The sequence below is a fragment of the Ambystoma mexicanum genome, chromosome 3p (genome assembly GCF_040938575.1).
Source record: "Ambystoma mexicanum isolate Mex_15411 chromosome 3p, UKY_AmexF1_1, whole genome shotgun sequence".
In the NCBI taxonomy this organism is placed as follows: domain Eukaryota; kingdom Metazoa; phylum Chordata; class Amphibia; order Caudata; family Ambystomatidae; genus Ambystoma; species Ambystoma mexicanum.
In genome coordinates this window covers 157229064-157251486 of record NC_090925.1, presented here as the reverse complement: position 1 = coordinate 157251486, position 22423 = coordinate 157229064, and the positions used below count along the sequence as shown (strand labels likewise).

The window sequence follows — 22423 nt, the reverse complement described above, 5'->3', positions numbered from 1 at the left end:
CCATTTGATCACTCACAAAAGGAAGAAACACTAGGTCATCCATTGAGGGATTCCCAGCATGCGAAACTCAAAAGCTGTGATGATGCAAATGGGGAATTACACCTCCAGCTAGAATATCTACACTTCAGATCCATCCAAGTGGCTCCTTAATATCCTACCTGTCATGCACGGTGCATTGTATTCCACAGTGGAAGACTCATCTGCAATGGAGAGCAAAGGAAGAGCAGCACGTCAGGGGATTCATCAAAGACAATGCACGCATATCTCTCCTAAAGCAACAATATAGATGTCTGTCTAAAACAAATATAGTAGATAAATAAAACTCAAGGATGTCCACACTACCTCACAACTCTGCTTCAACACTCACGAGGTCTGAGGTGTGTTTATTCTGAAAAGGAACAGGGGTGTTTGCCCTTTCAGAAATATCACCGGTAGCAGGGGCATGGGATACTGGTACTGATGGCTGGGTGGTGATGGGTAGAAAACACATGTTGGGTGTCATAGTAGAGGAAGATTACTCCAATGAGTACTATTACATTTTCTATCACGTTAATCTGAGGATTAAATACAGATGGCTTTTCTTGTTGCTGCTAAACCATGAATAGTTGTAGGAGTCATTAAGCTAACATTGACATTACCTCACACCCATTTTTCCAGCCAGCTTGCCCAATGAGCCATTCAAGGCTGAGGAAGCAATATGTCCCCATCCTTGCTTGGCTCAATGTGGTTGGTATATTAATTTCTTTATAAGAGACACTTCTGTTTATTCCCGGAATTGTGGGCTGCCTGGGGTGCTAAAATCAAAGGGAGAGGGTTTCCCCGCCTGTTGGGATCACACGGTGGGAGCCGATAGCAAACACAGAGTGTGGAGTCATAAGGTAGGCTGGAGTGGTGTGTTGCTTGTGTGAATACTCTGTATGTGCAAGGGCAGTTCTTACCGGCTAGAAGGGTATCTCAGGATAGCTGTGAGATAAAGGAAGGGGGGAATGCTCAATAAATGCAGGCCTGGGTCACGTAAGTACAAAGCCACAGGCTAGACTGTGCACATAAAGCACAGGTGATCACCCATAACAATTTGCTTAAGTAGAGTAACATCACCCCCTGCCACACCTTCAGCAGATCTACCAACTATTGCCTCAGTCATGCAAAGACCCACCTGCTCGTTAATTAGCGAGTAAGCACATACATAATGCTGATGCTTCAATGAGCACTGTCATTCATCAAGAAAACTAAAATGTCAGTGACAGTCAATCCCCGGGGATTAATGCCCCATTTCACGCAAGTGGAGTTGATATGAAAGCTTACCGTTCTCATAGTAATCATATATATTGATGACAGATGGCTTGAGATGTGAAACCACATAGTCCTGCTCAACGGTGAAATGGAAAGAGTAGGTGGCATTGGAGACCTGAAGAAGACAAGAGAGAGACCTTTGCTGTTTCGGCTTTGTTTTCAGTTTCAGATTTTATGTTAGTTTCCATTCCAGATTCTATTTCCTCTCTGGATTGTGCTTGCATTTGGATTTCAGTTCGTAATGCTTGATGTTCAATTTGCTTAGCCGTTTAGCTTTTAGCCTCTACTTTCGGTACCTGCTAGTATTATTGTAACCACAATATTCCTAGTTCATTCATTTCATTTTAAAAAGTGATGAGCACAGGTGTTGAACGTGTGGCCTTGACATCTATGGAAATCTATGTTGAAGCTCAAACCAATGGTGTAGTCTAGACATACCAATTACTTCATGTTGCTAACAAAAAAACAACTGTTAACATTATATAAACACAACCTGAGAAAGCAAAAATGTCTTTGAAACGTTGTCAATGCATTGCTAGAAAGTTGTGGCAAAGGGATAGGGGGGTATTCCAAGCCTCAAGATTATAGTTATGTACTTAATGTGTTAAGCTATATATGGGATATGATTATGCAAGCATCTGGTGAAACACTTAGTACAATGTCAGAGCTCCCAAGTCTGAGACGGAACCACATTTATTATTTCCCTTTTTAAATGCTGTGTTTGCATTTCAGAAGGCCCAGTCAGACGAAGGGAGAAAGAGGACAGACACTGGTGCTATTCCAACAGAACATCATCCAAGCTTCTGCACCACAGTGGGAGAATAACACAAGCTCTTCATGATAGAGCAAAAGGGACAACACAAAATGCTATGCATTGATCCAAATATCTGGAAGTGCAGCACAGAGAAAGACGCACAGGGAACGGAAATATAGGACTGTATTCAAAACCACCCTGAGAGTGACAACACAAAATGCTATGCATTGATCCAAATATCTGGAAGCGCAGCACAGAGAAAGACGCACAGGGAACGGAAATATAGGACTGTCTTCAAAACCACCCTGATAGAAAATCTATGCTGCTGATAGACCCACACAATCCTACACAAAGGACAAAACACTAAGAGGCTAATCCTGAACCTGGAGGGAGCAGAACAAATCCAGTCTGGAAAGTTCAGCTATTGCAGATACCTTGCTTGGCAGAATTGAACACTACGGCATGCGTGCGGCTGCCCTACTACCATGCACAGATCTCCATGTTGCGATGCCTGCAGATTAAGATGATCATGGCATCTGTACAAATCCTTAGATTGTGCCGAGTATGGCTTGACCTTCTAAAATCAACCCAAGATCCAGCAACCACTTTTGGAAGGTAAGATGGGAAGGGGCCGCAAAGGTCCTTCTCCGCTGTTTGCATATTTGCAGAAGTGTGCACGACAGAGTTGTCACAATAAACCACTGCTTACATTCAGTGACAGGCCCAATAAATTGATGTCCTTGCACACAGTGGATGGATTGTTATGGTCGGTGAATACCCCGACTGCTGGTTGCATTATCGGTCAGTCTAGTTCCTGGGGTCATTAAGGCAATATAAGAAAAGTGGCCTAAGTACGAGATTTTAAAGCACTAAATAAGTGTAATATGTATAAGAATATCCCACAAAAAATATACATGAAAATAATAAAACTATATGAACCATAAAGGAATTTCTTTTTATGTTAGCTGTTCAAACTTCAAGAAGCTGAAAGCCAAATTTAATAATTTTGAGAGGAAATCATCAGACCTATGGTTGAGGTCAGCATAGTCCACATACACCATCTTTATTAATGATTTCATCAACAGTGTGGAAAGATAGCTGTGGTCTTCTGAGTGCATATAGCAGTCATGTATAAATTAACAATATATGATGGAGTTCAAGATATAATATCATAAAGGTTAATACAATCAAATTGTGTTGGTAACAATATGCATATCTTCAAATGCAATAACTGCATCACCCACATCCATTAACACTAGGTGGTAGTCAATGAAAGGCTTTTTATATCGGGAACTGCTCCTATTAGAAGGCACATTTGCCACAACATGTTTACGCGGGTTTTGCACAGTCTGGATAACTCAACAAATGTCAGAAGTAGGGAGGGCATGAAGAATCAATCTCAAATCAATGTAAGGTCAAGCTTCTCAATTGTCACCACCATCTTGTGGACTGAGAAAGAAATCCTCCCAAACTTCGACTTTCCTGAAGATGTCCTCCCGTGCCCTGTATATCATCTTTCCAAATGATCCAGTGAGAGACATTTTGCACAGTCACTGTTGGTATTGGGGGCAAGAGGGCAATTTCCAGAACCTCTATAACAATGTTTGGCAGCTGATACATCTATTCTGATCCATCTACACCAGTGAGTGGGAAACTGGAGGGTGTCTGATGGTTCATGTCATCAAATCTCTCTTGCTTCTCATGTAGGCCTTCTCACTGAAACTGTATTAACAGGCTTTGACATTTAAGACCAAAGGTTCCCAATGAAGACAACACCACAAGACATGTACATTGCATGCCTCTTGGTGTCCACATCCCCACCACTTACCAGGCCTCAGATCAGCCACACACACTTTTTGGAGAGACAACTGCCAGCTGTGAACTAATTTAAACTCTACACATTTTGTCTGCACTTCCCTCATTCCCTTCAGCGTGGCAATTCATAAATTTGTTCCACTCCAGAGCTTTGAAAACATGGTCTAATTCCACTTCTCATCTATTTTTGAGCACAGACGACGGTGTATCTTACTAAAGGGTACGCAATGCTATAGAATATGCATTGGAGTATATAGCTATGACCTCTACTTCTGGGGGTGAACAGGGCCAGTAAGGGTCAACCAGCACAGGCCTAGGTAAGTCTGAGACACAAGGGCCTCTGTGAGGGCTCAGTACTGTCAATGACCTTGTTTTCCATCTCAACAAGGGTTGATAGCTGTTCACACTGACACAACAGGGCTTCATCCGGAGTGTGTGAATAGTTTAAAGGTTGACAAAAGGCATCACAGGATATGGCCAGGTATGTGCAGGAGCTTAGGTTTAGAATTGAATGCTTCTTTCAATGAGAGTAAATGACACAGCTCCAGATTATGGCACTGCTAGGCTAACCCCTGCCTAGAGAAGTAACAACAAAAACACAACACTGTGTGCCAGTATACATGCACTCATCCAAGGAGTAAATGTGTCAACATGTAATGGTAATCAGATTGTGAATTTGGAGTCTAGTATATCATAAGGATGCACTATACTAGACATAATTATCCTTGCACATTATAAAGTTCCTCACTCAAATAATGCTTTGACAAATGACTCATGAAATGTACTGATGAATTATCATAAGGTAATCCAATATGCTATTGACCATTTAATGTCATTGCATAACGTATCATCTATACACTGATGACTAACAATCCTTAACTATTTATTTTTAAGTATTATTAAATCAGGAATCCATGAATATTACCACAAGTGATGAATTAACGTATTATGGTTTCTCTTCCTTCCATTTCTCTTCTTTTCCTACTTACGTTTGCCTCTTTCGCTCCAAATGTGAAATATTGCTAAAGACTGATTTAGTGTAATGTTAACATGATGTAGTCACTATTGGGTCTCATGCACTAAATGACCGACAGTCAATATTGAGCCACAGTTTGTTATATTTTTTTTAATTTTGCCTTGACGAAGACCACAGAGGTCGAAACACATGTTGGCAAACGGCAAAACGGTTACAGAGGCGAAAGCTCAATTAATATGTTCAATCACGTATCAAACAAAAACCCCACTTGCTTATCCAATAAATGGTGAATTTATGAGACTATATGGATACCATTACATGTTGACACATTTAATCCTTGTACGAGTGCATTGATACTGGCACACAGTGTTGTGTGTTTGTGAATAGTTTAAATGGGCTTGTTTGCTGGGAGATAGGTCTGACATTATTGATCGAGCTTGATCACACATCAAAAAGAAAGACAAACAAAAATGGGTGCCACCATAGTAAATAGAAAAAGGACCAAGTCCCATTTCTGTTTCTATTTCAGTCCAGTGTGGGAAGGTGCACAGGACCAAGAAGCACCTGACCTGGGGCCTTCACAGATTTTATCCAGGCTCAAACTCGATGGATCAGTGACCCAGATAAACGCCTCCGATCCCTTGCAGACTTTAAAATAATTGTAGATAGGGCCATGGTGGTAACATTTCAAATAACTAATTACATTCTGGAATCAAAGTCATTTTGCCAACCTGGACTTTACCACACGTAGATAGATTGAGCTTTTGTCATCTAACCAAATCTTGAATAATTTCTCTCAAAATTTGTCATAATTATCCAAGACCATATCAGCGAGTCCTCGTAAAAATGTAATCAACAAGTATTTGAGACCTTTCAGTGCCAATTGAAAGTGATATTCGCAATATCAGCAAAGGTTGCAGTTGTCGAAAAGGGAAGACACACACTTTTAACCATTTAACTTTACATCCTAAAAACGGGGAACATGATTGACTGTTTGCATTAGTGCTCCTATCAGGATGTTGGGATTCATCAATGTCATTAACATGTCTTCCACATTTAACATTATTTTGGTAATGCCCTACAATGGCTGTATCCCTTTAACATAAGTATTATCCTTGGAACCAAATGGACAGCATTTCAAGGGTCAACAAGAACAAAAGAGGGGAAAGTGGGCTTCTAAGATTATTCACCACGTGAAAAAGAAAGAAGACAGACATATGGCACTTACAAATAAGCCTGTTGGAGGCATTATTATAGAAACATTTTATTTTGTCAAGGAACGGTGTCAGGTATATCCTGCGAAGTTTGGCCAAATTGCTGTAGAATTCTAAATAAGTGCTCCCACTCAACCCTGTCAAATGCTTTCCCAGAACCTTGGGCAGGATGAGCAAGTGAAAGGAGGAGAAGATCTCTTCCCGGAGAATATGTAAGAGCTTTCTCGTGTTGTCTCTAGGTGATCGCCCCATAGCAAGACCTATCTGAGATGCATGCATCGGTGATGAAATGTGCTGTTGTAAACATATGGCAATAATTGTTTAGTACATTTTCATGTACAGGTTTAACAAAGATATGGGGTGAAATTGGGACATATTGTTGGATTCCTCTCTAGTTTAGGTAGTATTGGAATACATAGCCCTAGTTGATTCTTTTAGGATTGGTCCAGTGTCTTCTGGCTCCCTATATACCTTGACCTGTCAAGGAGTGTTAGGGGAGTTTTCCTAGAACCCCACCAGGAGGTAAGACTTTAGTAAACTATCCCAGTCCTTTGTAGATCCCCAACTCATTTTATCTGTCTGCACTACAGCTGGAACCCTTGTAGAGTATCAGAGCAGTCAGGCTTATCTTAAGAGGAAGCTGTGAACTGTAGGTAAGTGCACTGGACATAGTTAGAAATGCACAAAGAAACACTTATACATATAATTGATATAAAAGTATATATTCAGTATATCTACATCAGGATCACTTTAAATACTCCATACGTTAACACTAGAATACTTAGGAATTCTTTAGGATCTACTTCAAAGGGCACTTCTTAGTTTAGGAATGCTTGTGGTTACAATTGTAGCAGCAATTTGACAAGTATGCCAGTTCTATCGTATTATCGGTAACTACCGCTCTTGCGAATCTTAGTAAAAATATGGTAAAGACATTTACTCTGTATACACATCTAAGATAGTGGGCCTCATTCCGAGTCTGGCGCTAACCAATGGCGCTATTAGCGCCTTGGTCGGCGCCGGACCCGTACCGGCACCGCCCTGGTGGAATGGGAAATTACCACCCTATTCCGAGTTGACCAGGGCGGTAATTTCCCATTCCCCAGGGCTCTTCCCCATTCCCAAATGAGCCCCCATAGGGCTCAATGGGAATGGGGAAATTGCAAATAACGGTGACCGTAATTTACGGTCACCGTTATGGCTTAAAAGCCCCTTTGCGCCCTCGTTCTTAACGCCTGCTAAAAGCAGGCGTTAAGGACGAGGGCGCAAAGGGAACTCGGAATGTGGCGGTAAGGGATTACCGGCACCGGTCTCGTTAACGGTGACCGGTATCCCTTACCGCCATACTCAGAATGAGGCCCAGTGACTTTTAGGAAGGAAAATGGTTGGTTAGGGTTATACTAGCACGGTTCAAGGTTCTAGAGATGGTTTCTTCACACAACAAGTATTTCAAATCCAAAAACGAAACTGTAGATAAAGGCAGTTCGGAAAGGGCTCAAAGAATACAAAAGGGGTTCCTGTGGATACTTTCCAGTCTCTAGTCTTTTCAACGTAGCAAGTTTAAAACCAATGTTGGAGATCCTGTTAAGGACTTGCTAAAGGGATACAAGCAGCAGCTTGGGTCAAAGGTAAGAGTGGGGGTGGCCTGGGCACATTCAGGGTGCACTCCAATGCTTTGGAGCGACATCACAGATCAAGGTAAGCAACACCATTCTCCCCACAGTACCTTAGGTTTGAAGAAATTGTCATGGTTGGATTCTCCTTGATGTGGCGGCGCTGGACCCATCTTCCAAATTCCTTGGTCTGATGATGAAAGCAGGACAATGTATGGGATCTCTCAGCAGCAGTCTAGAGGGATGACCTCTGGCACGGCTTTCAACAACTTCTCGGGTTACTGAGCTGTTTTGGCGACTTTTCTTCAGCACTAACAAAGGACGCCATTCACCCGGTCAATCCTCTTCGCTTCTCTGTCTCACACTCTGCTGAGTCGGTCTGGGCAAGTTGGATCAGATCTCTGGAGTGTCCTTGAGGGCTCAACAAAGATTTGAATGAATTCAGCCTTTCCATGATGATGCACTCGGAATGGGCAGCAGTTCTTCTGGTACTGGGGTTCCGCAGCTCTGGAAGCACACATGATCTTTGGAAATGACTCAATTCAAAGATCGTCTTGGGACTGGTTGTTCCAATCAGTCAAAGGTAAGGCGTCGCCCTTTTCGGAGTTCCTGAGTCATATCAAAAACGGGGTCATGACCACAGTGGTCTCTTCACAGTGTTGCAAAGGGTCTGCCGGCATTTCTGGTTGTCTTCTTCTTCCGTTGCTTCAGCTTCCAGTGGTCAACTTGCTTTACTCTCCAGAAGCCTCACCTTTTATACAGTTCCAGCACTCACTCCTCTGCAATCTTCCACAGCAGTTTACTGAATGGGGTGTTTGGCTGTCTAATCAGGACAGCCAGACCCCCAGTGGGAGCTAGTCTCATTCAGGCAATAAGGCAGGCAAAGGGCAGGGGGGGTTATAGAACTCCACCCCCACTTCCTGCCTTCCCAAACACTGTGGAGCCTAGGCGGGGACATCCAAGGGTTCCCGCCAAATGCAAAACACACACCGGCCGCCCCCTCCCAGAATGGTAGAAGAAGAGCTGACAAAGAACAACCATGCTAGTAATGGCGAAAAAAGAATGAAGCCCCTGAGTTGGTCCTCAGGAGGTGCCCCTGTGTTATGGACATAGCCTGCAGTAGAAAAATCACACAATAGTTGGTAGGACACATCCACTGCCACCAGCCATAACGAGGAGATTGCCTGTGTGACTAAAATATCACAGAAGCAGAAAGAAGGGGTACTAGCTCTCCATTTGGCACTCCACATAATGTGGTGTGTGCCAATCTCTCAGACTAAAACTTTTTAGGAGAGATCCTGTAGTTACTCTAGGATAATAGAAAGAATCTCAAAGAAAGACCCCCAAGGGTCTCCAGCAACACTGCCCGTAAGGAGCTGTATGTTGCAATTATAAAATACAGATGCCTTTAAAATATATGGAGGAAACATAGACTCCAAAGGATAGTAAAATACAAGGAACAGAGTTTCAAAAGACAGAGCCCATAAGAATGAATTAGTGGAAAAAGGCTCCACTCATTCAGGGTTAAAGAAAAAGGTCCAGAAGTCCAGCAAGATTTGCTGGTGGTGTCACTAGGAGACAGAAGGAAACATGAACATGATAAATCTCCCTGACAAGGAGCAATTTGAACAGCTGAAAAGCTGCCTAAAGAGGAACATAAAGCGACATCCAATCATCATAGGATCAGAAATGATGGAATTATTTGTATCTTGTGTGTATCTTTACGAGATGGCACTTGCTCTCCAGTGTGTTGTTTCTTTAATATTAAAGCAATCACTCTGCTCACTCTCCCACCACATTTGTAATGTTTATATAGATGTCGAAAGAGGGACTGCTTTTTTCAAGAACATTTTATATAAGTTGTACTTAGCCGTAGTCAACCGTTTCAACAACGGGAGTGTGGGGGTAGGTTAGTATTGTTGTTTAAGTGCTTCAAAGCTGTCCTGCCGCCTAGATTGAGCCAACACATTTGCTTTCCATGATCTGTTGCTATTGTTTTGCAGCAGCCCCTTATGAACTCCGTAGAGGACATGCATAAGACTTTGGAAGACCAAATTTAATGCTCACTTAAAGGCATGCACTCCCTGAGTGTGTCTTTCAGGATAGATTTACCATCAGGTCCCATATACAGAACAACAATGGGCCTCATTACAAGTTTGGTGGTATCTTGGTGGTAAATCTGCAGAGATACCACATAGATATTGCTGTTACTGCCACTTTCTCCGGCAGTATTGCTGCCAGATTACAAGTGGTGGTAGGCAGTGTTACTCCCCACCAAATGGAGTCCATAGCATCCCATGGGGAATTTCAGCAGTATTACCGCTGACAATAAATCCGCTAGCAGTAATATTGCCAAATCAGGTGATGTTGGGCAGTAAGGTAGCACAAATGCCTCCAGCTTATTGTTGGAGGTTTTCCCTCCACCTTACCCCAGAACTCATAGTTGGGCAGTGCAGTATTGCAGCGGTAAATGGTATTACCACCGATTTTTCCGCACTGACCAGCTTGCAATGAGGCTCAGTATTCTCTCTCAGGTGAAAAAGTGAGTGCCTAATTGGGTCAGTAACATGCTCCAAAGAAAAGCAATTGTGATCAGTGAGGCCTGATGACAGAATTTCTACTATGATTGAGACAGCAGGAAGTAGTCTAGATAACCTACCATGTGACCAAGGAAAGCTTGTCAATTCTCCAGCCGTCAATTATAAGGGGTACACATTTCATATTGCAGGCTACTGACCAGGCACACAAATTCACTCATCCCTTTAGTTATCCGCAGGCACACTGCACATCATTTCTTTATCACATCATAGTAAGTTATCACTAGTCAATGATTAATGCAAATTTTGAGCCTTGGCTTTATTATTGACATTTGTGCACCAGCAACACCGCAGGCATGGTGCCTCCTGGGATGCCACTCTACTCATCGATGGAGGACTCGCAGGATGGCCTCTTCACGAATGCTCCAGCAATGTGGTCTGCACCTGGCACCTCCCATGGAGAATCCGGCATCTCCAACACCTCACACATCTCTGGCAGTGCACGGGACCACATTGCTCAAGGTCCAGTGGGCCCGGTGTGACGTCAAGGATCGCCAGCCTGATTCGCAAGGTTTTTAAACCACAGTGGATTCATGAAATAGTTTCTCAGTTGGATTTCATCCGTGAGTGGTGTTGCCTTTTGGTCTTGTTCTTCAGATCTCCTAGATTGTGGAACTTTGGCTTTATTAATTGGATTGCCCCTGGACCACGTTTGTACTTGATACTTTGGACTACTCTTCTGGACCCTGGACTTAGTTTCTGCCTTATGCATTGCTCAACATTACCTCTCTTGGATTGGTCACCTGGATTGTTTTGCTTATTGAAACTTTGAACCTATGTCCCATCCCTTTGTTAACTTGCACCTTGTGCCGTTCATGAAAAGGCTTTGCATTTATTTATATTTTATTTTAGTGTTTTCCCCCCTTGATCGCCCTCCTACCTTTGGTGGAGATTCCCCTCAAACTCTTCCTTTGGACCTTTCCTTTCAACCTGCAAATCCCAGCCTCCACGTAACATATATTACAGGGCCTGTGGTAGCAGCTCTGTAGTTATGGTTAAGTTGTTCAACCTGTACGAAGAGCACTTTTTGTCGGGCTCATAACTTTGTCCCCCTGAACAAATCCCTGCTGTCTTCCTCCACCTCATCTGCATCAACCAAATACTTACAAAACTATGCAAGTATATGGCCCTGTCAGGTATATCCTGCAAAGTTTGGTGAGGTTTCGTCAAGGGTGGGCAAAGTTATAGGCAGGGTCCCAAAATGTGTGTTTTTTTTCGCTAGATGCAATAGGAACAAGAATTATGCTCATGCCTACAGCCCAAAACAACACTAGATGGATTTTCACAGAATTTTTGCCAGGAGCGGCGACTTAGTCCCGAAAGCGTGATTTTGTAAAATTGGTGTAAATACATCCAGTATTTTTTTAAAACGACCAAAAAGTAGGTGAAAAAAATGAGTGCTGTCTGTGTTCAGTCCGCGGTCTCACTTCACTGTTTGGGCTGCAGCCGGGTGTGCGATTGGTCCAGGGGACGACGTGATGCCCACAGACATCAGACACGCCCACTGGTTGGATGGTGAAAAGCGTGAAGTGCGTCCGATTTTTTGAAACGCCTGCCTTGTTGTATTCGCCGACAGCACCCGCTGTCCGCAGACAACGCAGTAAAAGGCATATTGGAAACACAACATTGCACTTGTCAAACTTATCAAACAATCTTTGGGGAGGTGAGGGGTGATGAGGATGGGAAGAGATATGGCCTTACAAAGCCAAAAAATTGGCCTTTTTTGTTCTCCGCTGTGCACAAACAGTTTGCGTATTCCTGTAATGTCAGTGAACATCGTAGATGTTTGGGGCATTATGCTTATCTGTGCATTACAGGGTTGGTGAAAAGCAGTTTTTGGATGGCTTATAACTTTGGTGCCACTGAATGAAACTGCATGACATTTTGGGAATCCATTCTAGACCTGATTCAGAATAGTGTTGGAAAGTGTGGTGTTGTTTTGTCAAGAGGGAACACAATTAGATATTGTAAAGGCTTATAAATGTGTTGCCATTTGATGAATCTGCACAAACGTTTGCATAAGATTTTAGATCTAGATATAAATGTTTTTGCAAAGTTTGGTGGGATTTCGTGAAGAGGAGGCAACATTAAAGTGGGGTCTCAATATTTCTAGATGGCTTATAAAGCTTAGAGATCCCTATATATATATATAGAGGGAGGAGGCTTGGTTTGTTATTGACTAGTAACAATTCAACTGTGTCTTCTAATGAATTCTCACAGAGAGTGTGTTGACATTCCACCTCGCAGTCACTGTTGTCCTTTCGATTGGCTAGTGGAGTGGTGTGTGTCTATCTGGCTGATCCATAGGAAAAAAGGGCAATCAGTTCACCTGGGACTCCGGTTGTGCCAACTATGCACCATCCATGCACCATTATTGGTTATTCAAGTGCTAACAAGATCGCCATTATGCATGTGCCCACCACTCCACAATTTTTTGCATAGAACCAAGATGTTTTGAGTTCATAGAAGAACCAACAATCATGCATCAAAGAAACGTTTAAGATACTTTGATGAAATATGGAAAATTAATTTCCTCGATAGACTATATAAGGTGCGTAGAGTGTTGACAGGACACATATTTGAGTACTAGTACATATAGGACTAACTGTGATGTTTACAATTACGTAAATGAAAGACAAATTGATGCCAAAAGAGCCATTTATTGGCCTAAAGGAGCTCACTGCAGATCTTTGAATATTAAAGATCAATCTGAGTGAGGCTTGCTTTGGCAAATTAGGAGATAATAACACTGTTGCATTAACATTTAGTACAAAAAAGCAGTTTTAATATAGCTCAGACAGAACTGTAGTATCATTTATCCACAAAGTTTGAATACTCCCTATCTTAATTCATAATCTACTAGGCCTGTCTTCCGTAGAAGGAGAGTGAGATGAAAGAGATACCTGGGTGCATGAGAGTTTTTAGTCTATATTCGTCTCAGGTCAGAACCACTCCCAAGAGCCCTGTCTGCTGTGTCAACTAGCTGGTATAACTCCTGTTGTAGACATATTACGTTGTGATGCGCTGTCCATTGCTCGGTGTAGTCTGGTTTACAATATCAGAGCCGGGAATCCTCGGCATATCATCTAGTGGTGGCACAAGACATCAGAAAAGGTTAATTGAATGGAGAAAGAAGGAGGGGGGGGCCTGACGCCACAACTCAACAACACCAATAGATTTATATCTGGAGTGCCAATAATACTGCCTCCTCTTGCAGTATCAATCCAAAAATCTGCAGAGCAACCACATGCCCCACAAATTGTTCCTGGTGAGGTATCTTCAGGTTGTACAATAATTCGATGTACGTGAATCAATGCAACACTAACTAAGATAGTTAGAATTTGCAGGAGTGGACATGGCCCCACATGGCATCACTTACCACCCGAGGTACATAACACTTTCCTACAGGAAATACCAGCCATGGCTATGGTGCTTCAACCATCCAATTCTGTAGGGTTCGTTCTAAGGTTGAGAGTTTGCGCTCCGTGCTTGGGGTTTATGTCCATGACGAATGCTTATACTAATTTCTGAACTAGGAATTTTGAGAAAGTTATATTTTTCTGGCGCTTGCATTGCTATTGTTGTGCTTTTCCCAGGTAGGCTTTCTACTTTTTATCCTCATAATCACATGGCGATTCCTTATTATGGTTACTCAAATAGGAATTTTAATGTTGACTATGTTGTTATGGGTTTATTTGTTTGTTTGTTTGTTTGTTTATTTAATAAAGCGCACCAAACCCACCGGTAGCTGGGCGCAAACATATTAGTATACGTGAAGCTTAGTTACAAGGTAGATGGGTACATACAGGAAATAACAGGCACATAATTTTCAAAGATTCTAGTGGTTGCATATGGGTATTCCAAGATTGCGGTTAGGTGGTACGATAGTAACAGATACATTGAGCACGGTAAGGCCTAGCAGGCAGTGGTCGCAAATGGGTATTCCAAGATTGCAGTCAGGTGGTAAGATAGTAACAGATACATTGAGCACGGTAAGGCCTAGCAGGCAGTGGTCGCATATGGGTATTCCAAGATTGCAGTCAGGTGGTAAGATAGTAACAGATACATTGAGCACAGCAAGGCCTAGCAGGCATTAGCATTAGGTGGCAGGTGCAGTCAAGGTATAAGTACAGGAAAGAGATAAGTTAAGGGGTCAGTAGGTCGGCAGGTTCAGGCATTGCTGGTTCGTATCCAGGTGAGGACTTTTCGTCTAAATCTGTAGTAAGGTTGGTCTGTTCTGAGATCTGCCAGGCGTGCGTTCCAGGATTGAGATGCTATGACTGGGAAGCTAGAGCCACCAGCTGTGGTACATTTAAATCTGGGGACCTCTAAAGTGTGGGCGTTGCCAGGTCTCATGGGGTGGGTGGTGATTCTCTTGTTTATTCTATCTACAAGGTAAGGTGGCGCTATATTATTCAGGCATTTGGACGTGAGAGAAAGAGTTTTAAGGAGGATCCTGTCATTGATCTTAAGCCAGTGTACATCTCTTCTGAGAGATTGTTTATATGTGCATACATTAAGGTAGAGAAAACAAGATTATGTGGCTGTACACATAAGAACACTTGTTCACCACCCCCCGTTGGCAAAATCAGAAATACACTTACATGTTCCAAGTAAATAGTGACACTGTTAGGAAGAACATCTGTCCGGCCGACGTAGTGTAGGTTTTTCAGCTGAAAGCAGGTAACATGGAAGAAGAAGATTGCAACAACATTAGAATCCCAAACATATACCACAAACAGGCCTATGTGACATGCAACTAGTGACCCACCTTCATGACAAAGAATGCATTTTCTTGTAGCACAGGGTACTGGCTTGTTGATATTATAAACCAAAGAGAAGGGGGATGAGATTCAGTAGCAAGCCCTGTATCATAAACATAAATGCCCATATACATACTAATACTCTATATTCAGGAGCTTGATTTGCTAGGAAACCATGCTTTTTTCCAGAATCACACAATTGTGGTAATGTGAGTTAATGAGGTATAGAATTTATGGTCTATGTTCCGTAACAAGCTCACCTTGCTGTGGCCATTTATTTTTTTTCTTAACACCTTTACTTAATTTACAACAAGGCAGGCAAACGACATTCGATCTACAGATCCACATATGACCTGGCAGAGCGATCCCAAAGTTCAGCCCACGGACCCCCCCTGAATTAAGAACCCAAAGACTACCCCCCTGACCACCCTCCAACTTGGGTCTGCCTCAAATTACCAACAGCCTTCACATACTTTATCAGCAGTCACAATAAAGCCATGTACTTATAGACTGTGGGCCTATAAACAGTAGGGAGTGCATCGTTAACATAAGTGATAAACAGGGACCATGTCACAACCTGTGGACAGAGCTGTGATTTTCTCCACCGTCAGGATCTCCCACTCTTTGGTCCACCACATCGGTATGAAAGGCCCCACAGGTGATTTCCAATGGGGCGCTTTTGTGATTTTAGCGGCTTGCAAAAGATGGGAAAGTAGACCCAAGCAGCATCCCACAACAGGTAGACCCCATCCCACATGTCCCCCAACATTATTATGAGAGGGCCCAGTGGTAAAGTGACTTGAGTGATAGATTTAAGATGGAGAGAAACTCTTTCCAGAATTATATTTCTCTAGCGGACAACCACCACATATGCATTTATGTCCCAACCTCGCCACAACCTCTCAAACACAAATTAGGGTATCCCTGTCGCATTTTGTGGAGCCTTTCCGGAGGAGAAACCATCGATTTGTGATGAATCTGGCATTATCATCACTAATTTCCCCTCATATGGCCAGGGGAAGGCAGCCAGCACTTGATCCTGACCCTGTGAGTGGCTATCTGCAGGAGGTACAAATGGGGGAGACCACCCTCATGGGAATAGGAGAAACTCTCCAGATGAGACATGGGGCCTCATTACAACGTTGGCAGTAACCCACTGATGCTACCGGTGGGTTGCCGCCAAACCTGTGTCACTGAATCCGGCACCTGACTTCCCGATGCCACTGGGACATTGAGTTCCAGCTCAGCGGGAAGTCAGGCGTCGGATTTGGTAAGTCCCCATTCCTGTGCTGTCCCACAGGATTTCACAGCAATGGGCGCTCGGAAGCACCAGCACCATTGCTAACAGTGCCGCTGCTTCCATGGCAAGTCTGTCTACCAGGGCCGTTGTGCCCAGCAGTTCAGACCTGCCGGGTGCAGCAGACCCTGCAGGCAGACTCATAGGCCCTCATTACGACCCAGGTGTTGGACCATGGTGCTAATAGCACCATGGTCCATGCCGGTAACTTGCCGACTCCGCCATGGCGGAATGGGGAATTACCGCCCCATTCCGAGGTTGGCGGGGCGGTAATTCACCATGCTGCCATGGCCCTTCCCCATTTTTGCCCCATAGGGCTCAATGGGACTGGGGAAGGCGCTAGTTACTGCACCGTAAATTACGGTGCCGTAATTAGCTCCTAGGTCCCTTTGCAGGTTGTTTTTTTATCGCCTGCTTAAATAAGGCGTTAAAGTGCCACCCGCAAAGGGACCTCGTAATCAGGTGTTAAGGGTTTAACGGCGCCGCCACCTTTTACGGCGCCGTTAACCCCTTAACGCCTGGGTTGTAATGAGGGCCATAGTGTGGCGACCTAGAAAGGGTGCCAGTAAGTGGCTTACCAGCACCCTTTTTTCCAGGCTGCCACACCCATAATGAGGCCTATGGTAGTTCCCTCACCTACTTGAAAAGAAAAACATAGATCCAACACCCTTCCCCTCTAGATTCTGAGGTAATATCAGGACAGGATGTGGTTATGAAGATAATTACTCCGCAGTAAATCCACAATACTACGTGACATATTGCAAATTTAAACAGGAATCTTCATTCATAACCAACACTGAACTTGTCTCTAATCCGCAGGTAAAGACAGTCCACATTTCTGAGATGAGGAAGATGCAGGGAGCAGTACTTAATACTCCTGACAGAATCCCATACCAGCTTCCTCAACAACACATAAAGAAACCGAAGACTGGCACAGCAGAGGGGCAGCAGATGACAGGTCACCTGCCGAGGCCACAATCTGATACAAACAGCGAGGTGTGAAAGACACTTGGAGCACCCGGTAAGCCCCTGGAAGCAGGGAGGGGTCACAGGTTGCCTGAAATGGCGCGCTGCTAGAAATAACTTAAAGTGAAATATGTGAAGAAGCTAATAAATCTAACAGCTATACCACGATTAAGCAAAGTGAAGTAAAAGACCTATAAGCTATTCCACGAACGGCTCATTGAACCTGCATCTTAAAGGGATAGAAAGAGAAAAACGAGTAAAGCTGAATGAACATGAGGTAGGGGAAAAAGCATGGTATATGTAGGAGATAACCATTCAATAAATACTATGCCAACATTGGGCTGGTATTGTTCCATGGGTAAAAGAGAATTGTAACAAAGATATGATATGAAAGTCCTGGCAGGCGAGTACACCAGGTGAAGAGAAGTGTAATAAAATGATGGTATGAAAGTCCTGACAGAAGAATATACCAGACTAAATCAAGTGTGTGTTAAATTACAGGAGAATTCTTAGGAAGTCACATGCCCTAGGATCTTGAACTATTTGAAACGTGATTCTTTGTTTTGAACTTACCTGCAAAAAGATACCTGTGGAAGGGAACCACTTCCCCGAGAACTGTGTGTGTGCCAAGAGGGAGAAGCCATCCTCTTGGGCTACATGAACATTGCATATTGGTAACAGGAACTTAGGGAAAGGAGGCATTCTGTGGCACTGTGAACATTGTCCACTTGGAAAATTTGGTTGTAGTTACATCTTTTTGTTGAAGTGGAACATGTGTGCACATTGAGATACAGACAGAATATCCTTTGCACCTTAGAGTTAATATGTGGAGTGTGAGGGCCATAATAGGATTTCAGACACAGGACATATTTTTACTTTGGACATCTTGAAAACAGGCAGACTCCTTTGTTTTTTGGTTGAGGTATGGAAATGCGTCCTGGGATAGGGATAGCAAGGCATTTCCCCAAACCTTTTGATTTGACACAAAAGTCTATAGCCGAAGCTATGAGTCCCCTTGTCCGTGTCTCATTCCTGGCTCCTCACATATGGTGTCAGCTTTAACTGGCATTCTTTGTCAGCAGCGCAATGGGAAATCCGGTGGTTCCTAGCCCAATTCTAATCCCAGGATTTCTTCCCAACACAGATATCCAAGTCTTGTCCCCAATCTAACATATAAGGTAAGCATTTCTACAGGGTGGAAATCGTAGCTTTAGACAGCTCCACTAGGTAGGTGCGTTCATGAACAGATATGTCCCTGATCACCCTATTCTTTACTTCTGTATTCGAGGCGCAATAACACAGATGAGCATATCTGGACCTTTCAGGTTTCCTCCAGGCCAAATGTCTTCTTGCAATATGCAAAGGTCCTTGGGGCTCCATCAGAGAGTATAACTGTGCTCGTTCCATGAGCCCCTTCCTTCCTAACTCTCGAACCCCTTCCTCCAAATCTCTGGTGTGAAGGCTGTGTTACCCCAAACTGGAGATAGGGTGTCCTGACCCCAAGCTCTTCCCCATCTCCCCAGACCCTTATGCCAACACGCAAGTTAGGCAAACGCTGTGCTTATGAGAAGGAAAACCCTAGGATATAATTTAGAATCAACAAAACTGTGTTGTTCTATGAGGACCAGTGATACCCTGTCTCTATATGTAGCCATCTAGGGTGAGATAATTACTGACCCCATGTGAACACATGTGAAAGCTGAGCTGCGAAATAGTACCTGTAGAGATCTGGTACCCACATTCTTCCCAGCCTAGCATTCCTCACCAGGAATTTTTTCGAGAGTTGCGCTCGCCTACCCTTGCATTTGAAAGATTTTGCTCTGTAGCACTTGGAAGTGCCCCATTGGCACCTGGACTCGGAATGCCAGAAAGTGGTATAAAAGTGTAGGCACTAAATGTAACCCCAGCCCAGCTAAGCGATGTCCTGAGTATTCCAATGTGTCAGACAGCTGATAGAGGTAATTCACTGAAGACAGGATCTTAAACCCTGGGTGGTCTATTGCCTCGTGCAATAGACTTGAGCCCCTTAATGGAAAGCTCAAGTTCTTCCTTTTGAATAGGCTGATCCAGGCCGCCACTCACCTCTTGATCTAAACCCAGAGTGAATACCATTTCCAGATAGTATGATCCAGATGCTGCATCCACCGGTGCGGCCAACATTATAGAAGAGTGATGGCATTATAGGAGCTCTACATTAGAGGGGTCGTCATATTGGTGGGTCCCCTCATCATCCTTTAAGGCCAGAATATTATTACGGGACTAACATCTAGCAAGCCCATGAACCTACAGTCTTTATTGCACCTGGTATAATAATACAGTTGAATTTTTAGCATCATCTGCACCATACTCTCAGCCAGCAGTACTTCAACCTTGGCACTAGCCACTCTCAGGTTATGCATAGGTTTTAATGTCACTGTATCCTTATGCTCTTTTGTCCTCTTGCCAACCTCTGCCCCTAAAGTGGCTATGTGCCATGCCCTAGTATACCTCACTGTGTGACTTATAAGCTGTCCCCGAACAACAGCTTTCATGGTGTCCCATACAACTTCCATAGGCAACCCCCCCCTTGTTAGTGTCGAAAGAGTTTGTGATGGCCTTGGACTATTTCCTGGGACAATACCCTATCCTTCAGTACTGGGTCGTATAGCCTCCAAGGACATCGAGCCAGGGGCTCCAAGCCCCTGATTCCAAGGTTCAGCAGGGTTCAAAATTGAGGGGAGCTAAGAGCTATTTAGCTCCTGCCTGTGGACTAGGAGAGCCTGGGTAGCTTGGCAAGAAATACTTTTGGTTCCCCAGATGAACTGATGCCAAACAAATACACCTATGTGGATTTAACTCTTTGCATTTGTGACAATCTATAAATAAGCATTAGGACACATATAGACAACATTTAAAGCATAATGGGTCATAAATAATGGACCAAGTGATGTGTTTGCATCTTTTTGTGGAAGTTAGATTTGCAGAATGCTATCTACTAGATCCTGGTTCCTCAGTGGTAGCTCCTGGTCACTGGTTAATGCTGGATACTCAGGAGTTGCTTTTAGCTCCTGCTTACCAAACCTTAATTTTGATCCCTGTTCAGGTGAGCGGGGTCTGAGAGTATTCTTGGGCCAATGCTAACGTCTGGGATACAAGGAGCCAGGGAAGACGTCACCAAGAGTGCGCCTATCGTGGAGAAGCTCTTGCAGACATGGGTAAAATGTGCGTAATCTTTGCAGGTACCGTTTCTGAACCTCCGGATATCAATAAGACCAACTTGGCTGAGGAGTTTAGCCAGGGTTGAGGCATCCCTTTAATCTGTGTGGGAGGGTGGGTGTGTTTTTGCCACACCTGGATCCGAGACAAGGTTGAAGTCGCCCTCCCCATAGCTACTTTAAAATCTGAGAAAGTCAGGTCTTTAGGTAATAGGTCAGCCAAAAAGAGGTCCTCTTCCTCATTAGGTAGGTAGACCGAGAAGAATGTGAAAATGTTCCCATTAAACAGACCCTTAACAAAAATCTCCCACACGGGTCATGGAGGATACTTGATTTAATGAATGGAGTCTCCCTGAACATCAGTATTGCCACCTCTCTCTTCTTTTCCCCACCAGAGCATAAAAACGGTTTGGGAACCTCCTATGTGAAAGCCTATGCTCATCTGATCTGAGAAAGTGAGTCTGCTGTAGGAAAACCATCACATCCTTAAGATCAATACATTTTGACATAACAGACTTCCTCTTCACGGGGGAGTTCAGGCCCTAGACATTACAATCGGCCACCCCCTTTATCAGGAAGTTGTACCATGAGATTCGCTAAGCTCTAGACTGCCTGCAAATCCGCTCTGCCCAATGCCAATTGTAGTGAGACAGTCTACCCTGCCATTGTCTGCTCTGTTACTTTTTCAACAACATGAATTCCTTCCACCCCTCCCTATCCCCCTTCCAACTTTGTGTTCCCAACCACCAATTTTAGCGAACATTAGAAACAAACTGTAGGACGAAATTGAAACCATAGGAGACAATGCCTGGATTACCCAAAATGCAACAATTGTTAACCCTAGCCCCCCACCTTAACATTCATCCTTTGTCAGAAGAATGAACATCAGCAAAGTCCCTGGTATTTAGGTGTTCAAAGACCAGAAAGTGAAACCCCAAAACATCATGGCTGTCAATCAGGTCTGTTTCTTCTGACCTCACCGGAATTGCCTGGGCTTACGGCTCCTTCCAACCTTAGTCCATGGGCCCAATTTCAATGATCCTCTCGGAGAAGGTGACCCAAAGCGCCCAAACTAGGGCAATGGCCCAGGGCTTGCAGGCACCAAGATCTGTTCAGCGTCTTTCATAGTTTTAATCGCCCAGCTCTGACAAGCATTTTTGAAGAGAAGGGGTATCTCAAAGCTCCACCTGTAAGGAATCCACCTCTACCATAGTCATTCTGTCATAGGTATTAAGGCCCTCCTCTTGGCCAGGTTCAACACCGCAAGGTCCAGGCCCAGGTGTACAGCAATCTTAGCCCCACAGAGGTTTATCTCGGGCTGGCAAAGTCATTATGTGCTCCTTGACCTAGAAACCACAGAGGTTTATCTCGGCCTGGCAAAGTCATTATGTGCTCCTTGACTTAGAAGAAATGGACTCTTGTGAGTACATCAGGAGGAAAGACCGGCCAGATCCCGACAGAGAGACAATATCTTCTTGAGATAGCTTAAGGAGCTGTCAAAAGAGATTCCCACATAGTTTGCCAGCTCTGCATCAACCACCTGGACCGGGATGCCATGTATGCACACATTGTTCCGACGGCATCGATTTTCTGTGTCCTCCTGCTGAGTGTTGAGGAGATCTGTGCATGCCTACATGGTCTCCACTCATCATGCCCATTCACTGGCCTCATATGATTGCTCGCATGATGTTGTTTCCACATCCTCCAGGCGTTGTTCGGAGGCTTCGACTCGCTTGTCCAGGGCAATGATCTTGTGAGACAATTCTGCCATGCTGTTCTGTATTCCCACCTTGATGTCAGCCATCCAGTGCTGTGGAGCAGATTTGGTGGACCACCATGCATAATCAGCACGACAGACTCTCAAACTAGACACTGGTACCACCGTGGGGAAACCAGATCCAGGGGACTCCTATGATAGACCGTGTGCACCCCGGGCCCCTG

The 22423-nt window shown here is 44.0% G+C and overlaps 1 protein-coding gene across 1 annotated transcript in view; it reads right to left on the bottom strand.

Annotated features, from left to right (window-relative positions):
- Window positions 1–22423, bottom strand: part of LOC138580188 (alpha-2-macroglobulin-like) — a 450387-nt gene that overhangs the window by 856 nt on the left and 427108 nt on the right. The window contains exons 33-35 of the mRNA XM_069650526.1: window positions 14867–14935; window positions 1306–1408; window positions 159–200 (exon numbers count right to left, since the gene is read on the bottom strand). Of these exons, the coding sequence (XP_069506627.1) occupies window positions 159–200; window positions 1306–1408; window positions 14867–14935 (214 nt within the window). The remainder of the gene's footprint in view (window positions 1–158; window positions 201–1305; window positions 1409–14866; window positions 14936–22423) is intronic.